At 34.9% G+C, this 16281-nt stretch overlaps 1 protein-coding gene and 1 long non-coding RNA gene across 6 annotated transcripts in view; one reads left to right on the top strand and one right to left on the bottom strand.

The window, feature by feature from the left end:
• astn2 (astrotactin 2) overlaps nucleotides 1–16281 on the bottom strand; it is a 579161-nt gene that overhangs the window by 116442 nt on the left and 446438 nt on the right. For 4 of the 5 annotated variants that reach the window (XR_015489895.1, NM_001442877.1, XM_087251058.1 and 1 more), the window contains 2 exon segments: nucleotides 3216–3340; nucleotides 3031–3135 (listed from right to left, as the gene is read on the bottom strand). Coding sequence is in view for 4 of the 5 variants with exons in the window: in NM_001442877.1 (NP_001429806.1) it covers nucleotides 3031–3135; nucleotides 3216–3340 (230 nt within the window). In the remaining variant the exon portion in view is untranslated. 5 annotated transcript variants of the gene reach the window in all.
• LOC147844553 (uncharacterized) lies at nucleotides 219–1916 on the top strand. Its single transcript, XR_015492080.1, has 3 exons — nucleotides 219–278; nucleotides 876–923; nucleotides 1778–1916. It is a non-coding gene; the product is annotated as an uncharacterized LOC147844553 (long non-coding RNA).

Here is a 16281-nt window from a genome sequence, read left to right on the forward strand (position 1 = left end):
AAATACATCAGTTTTTATATAACTGTATATTTTAAATAAAACTAATGCAATTTATTTGAGTAGATTTTTGTATGTGGTTATTGTGTAGAATAAATGTTATAAAAGTGAGTTGACACAGACAATTTATTAGAGCAGCTGTCGATGTGGGCAGGTGTTCATAAAACGTGATTTTAATAGTTTGGCGTGACTCCTTTTTCATTGCCCGGGATTTAGCAGGCAGACGCAGCTTCTGCAATGGTCGACATTAACTGCTCCCAGCAGCGGATCTGATTAACACGGTAAGTTGCAAATTTAGCCGAATGATAATTGTAAAGTCATGCAAAACTGCTGTCTTCGCTAGGCAGGTGAGGTTTTAGCTTTGTAAATTGTACTGTAGCCTCAGGTATGTTAACAGTTAGACTGCTCTCACATGGAAAGCTAAGTTGGCTAACGCTAACCAACGCTAGTTTATACTAACGATTAAAAGTGATATTATTGAGAAAAACAGTGAAAGTAGTTTTAAAACACTTAGTAGGTAAAACTAACGTTGCAGAACCGATTAACAAGGTCACTGGTGGGCGGTCGGGGTGTGGGGGTTCAGTTTGTTAGCGCTAACTTAGCTAAAGTTAGCTCACCTAAGTTATAGCAGCACATTAAGGATGGATATTAAATTCAGAAACGTATGCAACAGTTAAGTAGTTTGTGTTTAACGTAAGAGAAAGTATAACTTAAAGTTTGTGTTTTAGAGATTTAGTCCATAAGTTTTTTAATGCTGCATAGTGAATAAATTACAGATTTACAATTTATTTTAACTTAAATTACATTTACTACTGATGTTTACAGAACCATTTAAATTGTATGCACCTCATTCTAAAATGCATGTTCTTGGTCTTTAGATACCAAAGTGATTTTGTTACCTGTGGATCTTCAAACTTCACATCCAGGTAAGAAAAACATTAGATACAATTACAGCTATAATTATTTGCAGGTAAGTAAAACATTGGTAAAATTGCAAACAATAGTGGGCTCCATAGAATTAACTTACATTTGATATCTGAAGATTTTTTTTATGTGTGCAACAGTAAAAACAGTATAAAAATATCCTAATGCAGTTTCTTATTATCTGTCAGTCTTTCAATAAAGCTAACTGATAACACTGAATCACTGAACTGTCATTTGCCAGTGACATTAAATTTGAAGAAAAAGTCAATTAAATGTAGCTTTAGCAAAAATTTAATGTAAACCTTAATGTAATGTGTAAAATGGCAATGTATTTATTTATTTATTTAATAAAATTTGTATTATGACGTGCAAAGTTTGGTGCAAAATGAAGATGACAATTAAATTATAGAATTTGTATTCTATAATTTTCTTATAGCCGTTTTCAAACAGTTTTAATATCTAAATTAAATACACATTCTTATGCTTTATAAGTTGCCAAAATAAACAAAAAATGTAATACCTAAATTTTAACAATTCTGTGATTGACAGGAAACCACAATGACATGCACTGTTACACTGAGTAAAATCACAGTTTTCTTTAAAATTTGATAACTAAAAACACCTGGAATAATGTAATTACACAACCTCTATAACCTTTTTTTATTTTTTAAATAAAAGTTAGGTAATTTTAACTAAGGTAATTTTTAACTGATAAACTAAGGTGTTTCATCCATGCATCATTCTCACTGGACTTTTGTAACTTCACTTGTAGTTATTTTCTATTTAGTATTTAGCTATTTAATGTTGTTTGGTAGCAACCACCTGAACTCCTGTTTCTTTTTGTCTGTACCAATAGAGTTGTGAGGAATCAGAGGTGCATGCGGCTGCCCACGGGAAAAATTTGCCATCAGCCCAACACAGTTTGGATTATCATAGGACTGTCAGAGGTTTGCCAAACCTGTCAAATGCATGATGGCTCCTGTTTGGACTTACCGATGTCCTCGACTTCAAGTATCCATCAAAACTGTATACATTTAAGATGTATTAGAGACTCTTTGTGGGACTGGACATTATGCATCCAAAATCTTCATCAAAATATGCAAATCTCCTCACTGAGTTGCCTTGGATGATTTCTCAATAGGATCTGGTATTATTAATGTTTTTATTTATGTATTGTGTACGTGTAGCCACATTAATGGCCTATTTTGTAGTCCCTATTAAAAGGAACATTGATTGATATTGAATACATGTTATGGTCTTAAATCCATCTTCCCATTCTTATTTAATTGTTATTGACAGGAAAGTCTGTTTATCTGTGTTTACTAGTGTATATTGTGCTTACAATATAGAAACGCCGATTTATTTTCTGAGGTTACAGCCAGAAGTCAATTAAATTCGTTTTAAATGACATATGCATGGTTAATTTTATTTAGATCATTAAGTTCATAATACTTAATTAAAATGAGTACAGTCAACATATAGCAATGTATAAGTAAGTTAAGTTTAACAAAAAAAGTAAGTTTATCTGATTTGAGTAATTTTAGAAATATTATTTGGCTCAACTTAATTTTATTGCATTTGTTTTAAGCAATGTTTTAGTGTTTAAAATACTTAAAAAAGGCTGGAAGTTGAATCAACCTAAAACGTCCGATGCAACCACTTGCCTCACTTTTTATAAGTTAGATCTAAGTAACATTTTTTACAGTGAGCAACCGTGTCTGTTTGACGGTTCATACAGAAAAAAATTAGTTTATTATCAACGTTGAGGAGAAAAGGCTAATTCCCTTTAAACCCAGGTGAGCAAACATGTACATGTTCTACCCCATGAAAGGCTTCTTTCTCATTATGTAGTTATGAGAACGTAGTTTGGACGAAGTTGTCGGTGATTCTTCCTATAGTAAAGTCATGCAATCTGAAAGCCCCTGTCCCTGATCCATCTTACAGTGTAAACAAAGCAGCGACGAAACGCTAGCCCAGATAGTCATGCAGTGTGAAAACATCTGTGACACGATTACTTTGAAAATCATGCAGTCTGAACTCGGCATAAGTGTAACTGCTCTGGACACACACACACATGCAAGAGGATTATCAGTTGTTTTTCATGCACACCTGTGGACAATGTGATGGCTCTGAGCTTCACTTTGTACAGGTTACTCCGGACCCTCCACTGCTGCATCATGGGATATCCCGTGGCTTCACTGAACTGAGCATCCCCTGTAACGCCAACACAAATGATGATGCTGATTAATATTAAACATCTGGTTGATATCCATCATATGTGGTGTAAGACTGACCTGAGAGCAGCTGCAGGTTGGGCAGTGGCTCTGACAGCACTCCTCTACACTGCTCCTCCACCGGCAGAGGAATCACCATCAGCCCGTCCGCCAGCTGAGGAAAGTCCTTGATGAAGTTATTATCCCTGTAAAATCACACGCAAACACACATATCAGATACAGCAGGAGTGAAAGATACTAGTTCCACACAATTCCTTCACGTTGTCGCAATATAAATCAAAGGACCCTTTACACATTAGCAGGTGTCGTCATAGTTAACTTGGAGCACAGTGAATGAGAGAGTACAACCAATCATTGTTATACAATCCTATTTGCTGAAATAATTAAAGTGAAACTCCACGATGGTGTTATCAAGACTTTCAGAAAAAAACTAGAGTAACTAGAAAACCATCAAATAAAACAGCAGATACACAATGGCCAGAACATGAAGGATTGGTTCAAGTTTTAAATCCAGCAACAGGAAGACTTCAGGTCACACAAAATAAATAATAGAAAATAATAATAATAAAATAAATAAATAAATAAATAAATACATAAATAAATTATATAAATAAATTATATATATATATATATATATATATATATATATATATATATATATATATATATATATATATATATATATATATGTATATATATATATATATATATATATATATATATATATATATATATATATATATATATATATATATATATATACAACAACAACCCGTCCAAATGCAGAAGGGTCAGGCCCAAAGGGACGCAGGGTCAAAACACAGACAAACTAAAAACATACACAAGTACTGGGCAATGCTGCCGGAGACAAAACACAAGTTCTGACTGTGTAGAAGGGTCAGAGATACACTACTGTCTACTACTAAACTTGACTGTCCAGAGGTTAATAAATAAACAACAGAACAACACTGTAGACAGAGCTACTTCCCTCTGGATAATCCTGCAGGGATCAATTCAACAGATTGGAAAAGTCCACATTTAAACATGTAATACTGTATCTGGAGCTGGCTGGAAATCAGGAATTAGTCAGTCGGTCGGTCGGTCGGTCGGTTGTGCAATCCATCCATCCATCCATCCATCCATCCATCCATCCATCCATCCATCCATCCATCCATCCATCCATCCATCTGATCTAATCTTTTTCTTTCTTTCTTTCTTTCTTTCTTTCTTTCTTTCTTTCTTTCTTTCTTTCTTTCTTTCTTTCTTTCTTTCTTTCTTTCTTTCTTTCTTTCTTTCTTTCTTTCTTCATAATGTTGTTTATGGGGGAAAAGTAGTGCCACTTTAAATAAGTTTGAAGCACAGAAATGAATATACATAAATCACAATTTAAACAAGCAACTAATGGACAAATAAATAGACAAACGTTAAATAAACCAGAAAACCATGTTATTTTGGTGCTTTCCTTTGTTATTTGTGTCGTTATTATTTAATATTTCATGATCAGACTGTGTAGGGACAAAATTTGTTTGTGGTAGTTGTATTACTTTCTTTCTTTCTTAATTCCATCCATCCATCCATCCATTCATCCATCATCATCTTTTTCTTAATTACTTATTCTCTATCTATAGTCTGTCCGTCCGTCTGTCCCTCCGTCTCTATCTATCTATCTATCTATCTATCTATCTATCTATCTATCTATCTATCTATCTATCTATCTATCTATCTATCTATCTATCTATCTATCTATCTATCTATCTATCTATCTATGACTGAACCGCCAACTATCCCAGCATATGTTTTACACAGTGGATGCCCTTCTAGCTGCAACCCAGTACTGGGAAACACCCAACACTCTCAAGTGGATGCCCTTCTAGCTGCAACCCAGTACTGGAAAACACCCAACACTATCAAGTGGATGCCCTTCTAGCTGCAACCCAGTACTGGGAAACACCCAACACTATCAAGTGGATGCCCTTCTAGCTGCAACCCAGTACTGGAAAACACCCAACACTATCAAGTGGATGCCCTTCTAGCTGCAACCCAGTACTGGGAAACACCCAACACTATCAAGTGGATGCCCTTTTAGCTGCAACCCAGTACTGGAAAACACCCAACACTATCAAGTGGATGCCCTTCTAGCTGCAACCCAGAACTGGAAAACACCCAACACTATCAAGTGGATGCCCTTCTAGCTGCAACCCAGTACTGGAAAACACCCAACACTATCAAGTGGATGCCCTTCTAGCTGCAACCCAGAACTGGAAAACACCCAACACTCTCATTCATACTCACACTCATACACTATGGCCAATTTAGTTCATCATTTCCCCTATAGCGAATGTGTTTGGACTGTGGGGGAAACCGGAGCACACGGAGGAAACCCACGCCAACACGGGGAGAACATGCAAACTCCATACAAAAATGCCAACTGACCCAGCCGGGACTCGAACCAGCAGCCTTCCTACTGTGAGGCCACAGTGCTAACCACTGAGACACCGTGTCGTCCCTAAAATGCATTCTACAGTAACTATTATATTATCTCCTGGTTAAACCAGTTGTTGGATCAAAAAAAAAAAAAGGTCTTGATTTGGTCTTGAACTGTTCATCAGTCAGTTCAGGAAATCTGTAAAATATTGAGCTGCTCCAGAGTTTTTATTCTTCATTTTTTTCCCCCAGACTGTCCATTTTTGAGTTTCTGAGACGTCTGTGAAGTGAGAATGTGTGGTTGTTTCGATCTCATCGGTGGGCTTTTAAAAGCAAACACAGCACCGGCGCTCCGGCTGTCCATCTGTGATCTTTTATCCATTCAAATCAATAGGACGGGTCTCTTCCAGAGGACGAGAGAACAAGAAGTGAAGGATCTGCCGGTTAACATGACCTGTTATCACCTGCTGGAACACACACACACCTTCAAAAATACACTAAAAAACAAACAAAAAGCATCTCTCTCTCTCCACTGAGGAACATAGAGACTGTTAAAGTGTCAAGAAATGTCATATTATACTAAGTGTTTGATCAATGCGCTTTTCTGTCCTTAAAAGCAGGAAATTGCTTTATTTTTGTTCTTTATTTGTCTGCCTCTGACATTTCTCTGACAACATTTTAAAGCAATTCTGGCAGAATTAGCAAGATGGCATTTGCAGGAGGTTTGGGTGGGTAAAGAGGCACCTTTATTTATTAAAATACCTGATGTCTTGTATATTTGTCATGATGACAGCACATATTTGACTAGATATTCTTGAAGACACTAGTATTCAGCTTAAAGTGACATTCAAGACTTCACTAGGTTAATTAGGGTAAAGTTAGAGTAATTAGGCAAGTCATTGTATAACAGTGGTTTGTTCGGGAGACAATCCAAAACAAATGCTTAAGGCAGCGGTTCACAACAGGGGGTCACGGCCCACAAGGGCGCCTGGTCATATTTGAAAAAACTCTTAGCAGTGGACAATTAGAATGATCATGTTGCCTTAGTTCATTTCATTCCGTAGCTCAATGGTCCTCAACCACCAGGCTGTGGATCAATTGGTACGGGGCCACACATGAAACCGTTATTATTTCCATTTTATTTATTATCCGAGTCTAAACGATCCTTTATTTTGAAAAGTCTTTTATTTTGAAAAATTTTGCATATTCTCTGGCATACCCCTGCTGAAAAATCCAGCTTAAACCAGCCTAGGCTGGTTGGCTGGTTTTAGCTGGTTCACTGAAAAAAAGTGTTGCATGCAGAACTGTTGCAAACAATTTATCTGTGTTGAATTTAAACAAACAAATTAAGTTTAATAATGTTCAACTTAATTTGTTTGTTTAAATTCAACACAAATAAATTGTTTGCAACAGTTCTGCATGCAACACCTTAACGTAAACAAATTGAGTAAATCCAAGGAAACATCTCTGAATTATTTTTTTTCAGTGTTGACCAGCCTGGTTTTAGAGGGGTTTTGGCCACTTCCAGGCTGGTTTCCATCTATTTCCAGCCTGGTCTTAGCTGGTCAGGCTGGAGAATGACCTGCTAAATCCAGCTAAAACTAGCTTGACCACCCTGGTTTAAGCTGGATATAGCTGGTTTTGGCTGGGCTCCCAGCCTGGCTAGGCTGGTCAAGCTGGTTTTAGCTGGTCATCTCCCAGCCTGACCAGCTAAGACCAGGCTGGAAATGGCTGGAAACCAGCCTGTATATGGCCAAAACCCCTCTAAAACCAGCCTGGTCGACCAGCTAAAACCAGCCAACCAGCCTAGGCTGGTTTAAGCTGGATTTTTCATTAGGGACCGCCCCATTAATGGGGCTTGTTTTGGTCACTTGAGCACCAAAATTTAACACACAAGCAGCAAAAGGAGTAAGAAGCAGACGTCTTTAGAAAGTTTCTTTGCTAAGGGAAAAAGGCTCAGTGAAGGACCCACGAACTGCAAAGGAGTAGATCTGCGGCCCACTTGTCAACGAATCAGGTGAATCCAACATGTTTGTGCAAGAAGATCAACTGATAGAGATTGCAAATGACAACAGCATATCGCGTTTCTAGTGTTTGCACAAGTTTGTTGTTTTCAATTAAGGTGCGCGGCATAACACGCTCACACCAGTATTCCTATCCGCGACGCGAGCGCACTGCGAGCCACGTGACAAGAATTAACCGAATTAAGCTTGTATGGAATATTCACATTTCGGTAAGACTAAAGCTGCGTCCCAAATCGCATACTTGTGCACTATTCTACGCCATTTTCTAGTATAAATAGTGTAAGTAGTGCGTTCACACTGAAAACTCTAAAAATAATAAGTGCACTTTAACGACCTGGATGATGCACTCATTCAGCCGCTAAAATGAAGTGTGTAATGATGGACACTTCACACACTCAACGACCGCAGGTTTGCTTATGTAGCGGAAGGGGCGGAGCTATCGGCACATGTTGGATTACTTTATTAATTTTGGATGGTGAAAGCAAAATTCTCCTACGAGAGTGATTATAGCGCCTCCCGATGGTGAATGCGGTAATACTCGCGGCAGGTATTACTTGATACCTCAGTCATTTATTTCACTGATTCAGTGACCGTCAAACGTCATCAGGGAAAGGGTTTGAATTTCCGCTTAGTAAAAAAACATTAGTGTGCCATTTGGGACGCCACTATATACATATACTATCCTGTTGAGTGTGTAAGTGCATAAGTGCATAGTGCATGAGTGCATAGTGTGCCATTTGGGACGCAGCTTAATTTTCAATTTTATCAGACAAACACAGAACACACAAACAGTGCAGTGCTTTGTACTTTTCTCTCCATAAACAAAACATGTATCAGGGCGTCAGCAATGTTTTGTCAGCTTGTCATCCTCCGAGAAAACCGGTTGATGTTCCCATAGTAACCTATGATATCAAAAGACAGAGTCTCACTGATTCGCCTCACAGCAATCCTCAAACTAATTGGTAGAGCATAACAAATAACATGCAAGTAGTAAATTGTGATAGCCTATATTATTTTTCCCCTTATACACCAGTGTGAATACTGGTATTTTTGTTATTTAATTTGAAATAGGGTCAATTTAAAGGTCAAAGGCTTCAATTTTTCAGTTACTGTACAAATGGCCTACTGATGTTTTGCTTTTATATTTTACATTATGCTATTATTCATTCATTCATTTTCGGCTTAATCCCTTTATTAATCCCGGGTCTCCACAGTGGAATGAACCGCCAACCTAAGTTTTATGCAGCGAATGCCCTTCCAGCTACAACCCATCTCTGGGAAACATTATTCTATTATTTGTGCATAAACATATCTAGATATATTAATAAACATACCATTTGTTTGAAAACAACATTTTTTTTGTCATTATTACTGCAAACTTATAAGAGCGATAATATCATTAAATGTGGAGGGTGCCTCACAATATTTTCCGGGGAAAAAGGGGGTCTCAGACAAAAAAGGGTTGGGAACCACTGGCTTAAGGGGTGTAATGACGGATCTGACAAAGGAGGATCCATTTGCAGTACATTTATAATAAACAGACACTGAGGATGCTTTCACATCTGTAGTTCGGTTCATTTGGTCCACACCAAGGGCAAACAAATGAAACTGTACCAGTTTCTGCCGTCTTTGGGTCGTTTTCACACCATGCGCTATAGGTGAACTGATGAACTAAATTGGCTGTAGAGTATGAGTGTGTGTGAATGTGAGTGTGTATGGGTGTTTCCTAGTACTGGGTTGCGGCTGGAAGGGCATCCGCTGCATAAAACATATGCTGGAATAGTTGGCGGTTCATTCCACTGTGGACACCTCTGATAATTAATGGACTAAGCCGAAGACAAATGAGTAAATGAATGAATGATGTGTACTGTAAGTATGTGAAGAAAGCCTGACAAAGGAAAGCAGAGGGAATCTTCCAGTATCAGAGGTTAACCAGTGTTTGATCAGCTCTGCGTTGATGATGGGATGTAACAGATCAGAATGAGGAGACGTCTTCAGTTTGATGTAAATGCAAGATGAACTGCACAGGAGTGTGTGATTGTTGCCATTAAAGCCCATTTGTCAGACGGCAGAACACAATAAGCAGAAGTGCATTTTAATCCTCCGTCATTACTCCCGGCTCTGCTTAATTGTCAGTCGTCGCTAGCTTTCATATTATTTCCCAACAGAGCTTTATTCCTGTGGAATGAATCTGTTAAAAAGTACAGTATATGTCAGTGTGGGTCAATTCAGGCCATTTGACTACAGATGCAGAAACTCTACTTACATTGTGTTGGTTTTATTATGGTTTATGGAAGATGTTAAATATATGGATGGTTAAAGTTGCCATTTTACATGCATGCTATATATATATATATATATATATATATATATATATATATATATATATATATATATATATATATATATATATATATATATATATATATATATGTATTATTAATATCTATAATTAATATTCAAGCAAAAGATTCCTACTGATCTTAGCATATCACTCCAGTTACACTGTTTTCCAGTAACATTTAGGAATGATTTCTGTTATTTGTTTAGAATAATGATAGTGTAATAATATTATTAATAATAAATATAAATAAACTGTTAAATTAATTGAAAAATAAGTATAATAATGTTTCATAAATCATAGAACTGACTCATCATTTATAAAGCCTTTCACATTCCCTATGATGTTTCCAGAGTCAGTGGGAGTTGCACAATACAATATAAAAAATAATAATAATAAAAAAAACAACAGCTTTAATCTTTTAGTGTGGAAAAGCTGCTGTAAAACTACACATCCCGCATGATGGAGAAAACCATACAAGCTACAACTTATTCCACTCCTCCCTGAGGCTAAAACACTGATGCAATAGCACAATACACCATCAACACTTGTTTACAGGGCCCTAATGCTTGTTTCAAAACCCTTGTTCACTGGATTACACCACTGTAAAGTAATACACCAACAATGCAGCTGTAATGATACGAGCAAAGCCAGAGTCGTAGGTTTGATTCTGATGTAAAGCTGATAAAACATGCAGCATTGAATGCATGAATACACGAAAAAAATGCTTTCCTGTGTCTTGTTTCGTGTCCAATGTACTTTATTTATTTATTTATTTATTTATTTATTTATTTATTTATTTATTTATTTATTTGATTGCTTGTTTGTTTGTTTGTTTGTTTGTTTATTGCTTTAATATTTTTATTTAATTGCAATTGTTTTATTTATTTATTTACATTTATTTTTACTTAATTTTATATTATTTTTTAATTAATCAATTTATTTATTTTAGTATTTTTAATTAATTGCAATTATTTATATATTTATTTTATTTTTACGGTATTTATATTTTTATTAATTTTTAAAAATTATTTATTATTTCTATATTTATTTTTTATATTTATTATTTATTTATTTTTTGTTTTTATTCATTTTTATTTCTATATTTGTTTTTATTGATTCATTTATTTACTATTTTTTAAAAATGTATTTACTTATTTGTTTTTTTATTTTTTTACTAATACTTTTACTTTTATTTTATTGCTCTTATTTATTTATTCATTTATTTTAAATTTAATTTAATAGAATTTAATTGATTTTACTTTAATTTAATTTAATTTAATTTAATTTAATTTAATTTAATTTAATTTAATTTAATTTAATTTAATTTAATTTAATTTAATCTTGTTTATTAAAATATTCTGCTTGTTTTAAAAGAAACACTTCATTCTGACACATTTCTAAAAACAAGACAATATTTTTTGTAAATTTGTAGATATTTGGACTACAGACAAGACAAAAACTACAAAAACTAAGTATGAAAAGCATTTTTAGTTGTATAGAACTGCACTGGACAGATGCATTTTGTGCTGGATCTGACACTGCATTGATGCTCGCTGTGAGTTTTATGAATGAATGCATGGATGGAGAATAACTGGAAAATTGTGGGTTTGAGTCTCAGCATTGACTCTGGATCAGTTTGTTTGCGAATCAGGGTCAGATGCACAATGATGTTGGTTCAACCTGTGACAGGACCACCAATTTACCCTTTCCACATTTGTGTGTTTGTCTGCATCAGAAGGCGTCATATTTGGTCAACTCAAAGCGCAGGGAATAAGATATTGCAATCCTATTTGCTGGATTAAGGAAAGAAAAACTCCACTATGGGGTTATCAAGCCTTACAGAAGAAGGAAAAAATGAGTACGAGACCTTGGAAATGTCCCCCTCTTCACATTTAACCTTAGCTCTGCACACAGTGATGGATGGTGCTGTGGAAAAGCTCATCTGCTGTGATTGTTCCTAAAATATGCACGCATGTCTCTTAGGATAAAAGGGTCAAACTGCTTATTATAGGCATGGGTGAACTGTATTTTATTCATTTTTTTTCACCACAAATATCCAAAAACATATGTGTACTGTGGTTTACTGCTGGAAATTGGTTGTAACATAAAATTAAATTAAATTAAATATATATTAATAAAGCATAGTAACATAAAATAAAATAAAAAATAATAGCATATAATGAAATTAAATAAAACTAAAATAATGAATTTTTTTCATTTAACAAAAATAATAAAACAAAATAAAACAATAAAAATAAAAGAAAATAAAAGAAAATAATAAATTGAAATAAAACAATCAAAATAAAATTAAACACTAAAAATAGAATAATACTAAAAATTTAATACAAAATTTTAATTAATTAATTAATAAAGAAAATTAAAGAAAATTAAACAATAAAATAGGATAAAATAAAATAAAAGATAATAAAAAATAAAACTAAATGTAATTAAATATTAAAATAAAATAAAATAAAATAAAAAAATAAAATAAAATAAAATAAAATAAATAATTAAATGAAACAAAAGAATAAAATAAAAGTAAAATAAAATAAAATGAACAAAAATAAATAAATAAATAAATAAATAAATAGATAAATAAATAAATAAAATAAAATAAACTGAATTTACATAAAATAAAAATATTACAATTAAATAAAATACTAAAATTAAATAATATATAAAATAAAATAAAAATATTAAGTAATTTAAATAAATAAAATAAATTAAATTAAATAAAAGTTCATTTTAATTAATTCATTTTCTTTTCGGCTTGGTCCCTTTATTAATCCGGAGTCGCCACAGCGGAATGAACCGCCAACTTATCCAGCATGTTTTAATATACATAATTGTATAGTATTATTAAAACTATATTACTATAATTATATATTCATATCCCACCTACAGTGTTAATTTAACTCAAACCATTTGAGGACACCCACTGTAATCTTATAAATATGTGTAAATATTGAGTCATATGCACTTATATTATTGAGTATCATCAAATATTTAGAGTATTAGTAACTTAAACATTTTCAGTTCAGTTATCTAATCCTGCAGGCTTATTGAATGCAATATAAGACATTTCTGGCAGATGCTTTTAAATCTACAGAGTTAAAGGAATAGTCAAAGCATTTTTTTCTGCAGTGATCTTATCGCTCTCAATATTAATTCATACAAGATGTCACAGTTTCTGGAGGCGAAGGCTGTCATGTCTTCATTTTTGGAGTGGATTGAGAAACGGAGCTCACAGTTTCTTCCATTAGCAGCTGTCACAGTGTGTTCAGCGTGTGTTTTATAACATTATCTGACGACGAGTCCGTGTGTGAACGCTCCTCACACACTCGCGCTCACAGTTTGACTGCTGCTAAAGATACAGCATGTCCTTTTAGCACTTTTGACAGACAATTATTGGCGGTTTCTGTGCTGTGTGTGGAGGCTGAAATCTCTGAGCTCATCTGAAGCCGCTGAACAGATGGCTTCCTTCAGGTCCTGTACCTTTTTAACAGAACATTCTGGAGATTTTATTGGATTTATGCACTTTGGAGGTCTTACATATATTTACAACAGTTCTGATTAGCTGATAGCCATGCCATATTCTGGAATAACAGCGGTCGTACAGCCTCTTCACCCTTGTGTATCACTCCGCCCACATAGAGTGACAGCAGAACTACAGTTTGACAAATAGTGCAGCTGTTGGACAACATCATGTACTTTTGAGGCTTTTTAAGGAGAGTGTAGTTGTTTAGATTGCAACTATGCAGTTTATTTATAAAGATAGTGCCTATCTTTATTTTTAATATTTATAATTTTGCAGATTCAGCGCATCTGAGGCAATCAGCCTGTCATACTGAGCAGAGAAAAGATAGCTGTGCCACAAAATAGCCGTATAATAAATCCTTCAGGGAAGAACACTCAGCATTTTTTTATTTTATTATTATTATTATTATTATTTTGCATTTCTAGCTGATTAAATCAGTATTAAACAGGTAAATGACATTCTAAGTCGAGTTCTCTCTTTTGTATGTTGTAGTGCGGTTATTTATATCACAGTAATCTGCTAGTGTTTGCTTTGCTTTGGCCTTTTCAGGGCTACTTATTGTAATCTGCCAATCGCAACAGAGAAATACTGGGGAATCTCAGTAGACTGATGGCATTTCATACTGTTCAGCCTTATAAAGTGTGAGCAAAATCAGCTGTTTTGTCTTCACTTTAGACATTACGCTAGAGAATCATTCAAACACTAGCTCTAAAGGGATGTTACTGAAGTAGTAAGGGCTTCTGCTGTTCTGACGGCAGCTGCAGATGTGAATGAATGGTGGAGGAAAGTAGTTCCTCTTACAAAAGACTCTTTGTGTTCCATTTTCTTTATTATACACATGATTATGCCATCGATCTGTTGTATAAATGCAATATCACATGAGAAGCAGTGTGATATGGCTGTATATTGTCACTGGTGGGACCCTAAGGCACTTAGGCTGCGGCCTCGAGCCACTGCTGTGATACTGCTCATACAGTTAAAGCAACAGTTATACTTTAAAGAGAACTTTAAAGAGGACATTGATGTTTTGAAACAAAAAACTTAACTGAAAACTATTAAAAATAAACCTGCGAGACTTAATATATGTCCTGCGGCAAAATTATTTTATGAAGCAGCATTCAACTTAAGCTCTTTAGACCATGCAGCCTGACCGTTTCTTAGTGTTTCACCACAATGTCCTTAAATAAATAAAGCCTGTTTTTATTATTTTTCATTATTCGTTTATTATTATGTACAATAATTGTGACATGAAATGAAATAGTAAAATATAATCAACAACGAAAATGTAAATAAAAACGTAAATTAAAACAGTCCTACCAAAATAGCAAACACTGAACATCTCTTTACATTTAGGCTAAAATACTGCTTTATTTTTTTTATTCAGGCATACTTACTTGTACTGAATGTTTGTGCTTTCATTTTAGTTGTCTTTTACTTCTTCAATTCTATTTTCCAAAACGAATCCTCTTTGCACTTAAAAAGTTTACAATAGCAATAAAGCGTGTTGACCAGGCCCGGATTGGCTAATCGGGAGGACCGGGAGAATTCCCGGTGGGCCGGTCCGTTTTTTGGCCGCGAGGGCCGGTGTCCGTAGCTCCAGAATCTTTTGCTCTCAGCAGTCACACTTTTTAAATTTATTTTTTTACTTGACCACAACTCTTCTCTTTTCATCTAATTTAATGATTATAAAACTCAGTTGTGTCTCCGTACTGAACACAGCTATTGTGGTCCAGCGGTTAGCTTGTTAGGTTAGGACGCCGCAGACCCGAGTTCGATCCTCATTAGAGTAACTTATTGTTTTCGTTTTTATTGTTAAGACATATAATACTGTTAGGGTTGTTGAACATTTGAAGTTCTAAAGCAGCTGTTTTTTTTTAAAAAAAAAAAAACGTGATAGTGTCATTAGAAACTGATTTGGAAATGACCTTATTTTAATATAGTCAGTCGTGAACTGAGGTGGGCCGGTCTGAGGCTTGAAACTCCAGGGCTGAAAAGGTGTCCCACTCCGGCCCTGGTGTTGACAAACTTTAAATGATTAATAAAGGAATTATAATGCTTTGACTTATTGTTTAATCTCACTTACAAGCACAGTAGCATATTTAAGGCTGCTGTATGGGCTATTTCTGTCCGTTCGCATCCCGTCCCTTTGCGCCCCCTGGCGGCTCATTCACAAACTGCGGTCATACACTAAAAACAGAGCGGCACCTATTTCAAATGGCGGCGGTGTATGACGCGGCGCTAATAGCCACTTTGAACTCTCACCTACTGTATATATAAATATTACAGGTACTGCAAAGAGGAAAAGGGCAAAAATTCCCAAAGACAGGTGTGCCAAGCTTGTGGCATCATATACAAAAAAACTTGAGGCTGTAATCATTGGCAAAGGTGCATCAGCAAAGTATTGAGCAAAGGCTGTGAATACTGATGTACATCTGATCTTTCAGCTTTTTTATCTTTAAGTGCAAAAAAGAGATGAGCAAAGCTGAAACAAAGCATTTATGTTCAATTCTGCAGATTCAACCGATTTTGTGCATAATAAATACATAAATAAATGCATAAAAAGCACTGAATTACAAATGATGGAGTTCTCAGTTGTAGTGGCGTATTTGTTATGCTGCTCAGACCACAGCAGTGTTTACGGAGCTCCATGGCTTGGAATCTGTTGTTTATCAGCGCATAATAGAAAGGGAATGCAAACAGATTATTTGCTGATTATGCACTGGGATTTAATGGCTGGGATTTGTTGTAAAATCTCTATATTGGCTCCTCAAACAAAAACCTCAGGCTGAAAAACAC

The sequence above is a fragment of the Danio rerio genome, chromosome 5, assembly GCF_052040795.2.
Source record: "Danio rerio strain M-AB ecotype USA chromosome 5, GRCz13ab, whole genome shotgun sequence".
Classification (NCBI taxonomy): Eukaryota; Metazoa; Chordata; class Actinopteri; order Cypriniformes; family Danionidae; genus Danio; species Danio rerio.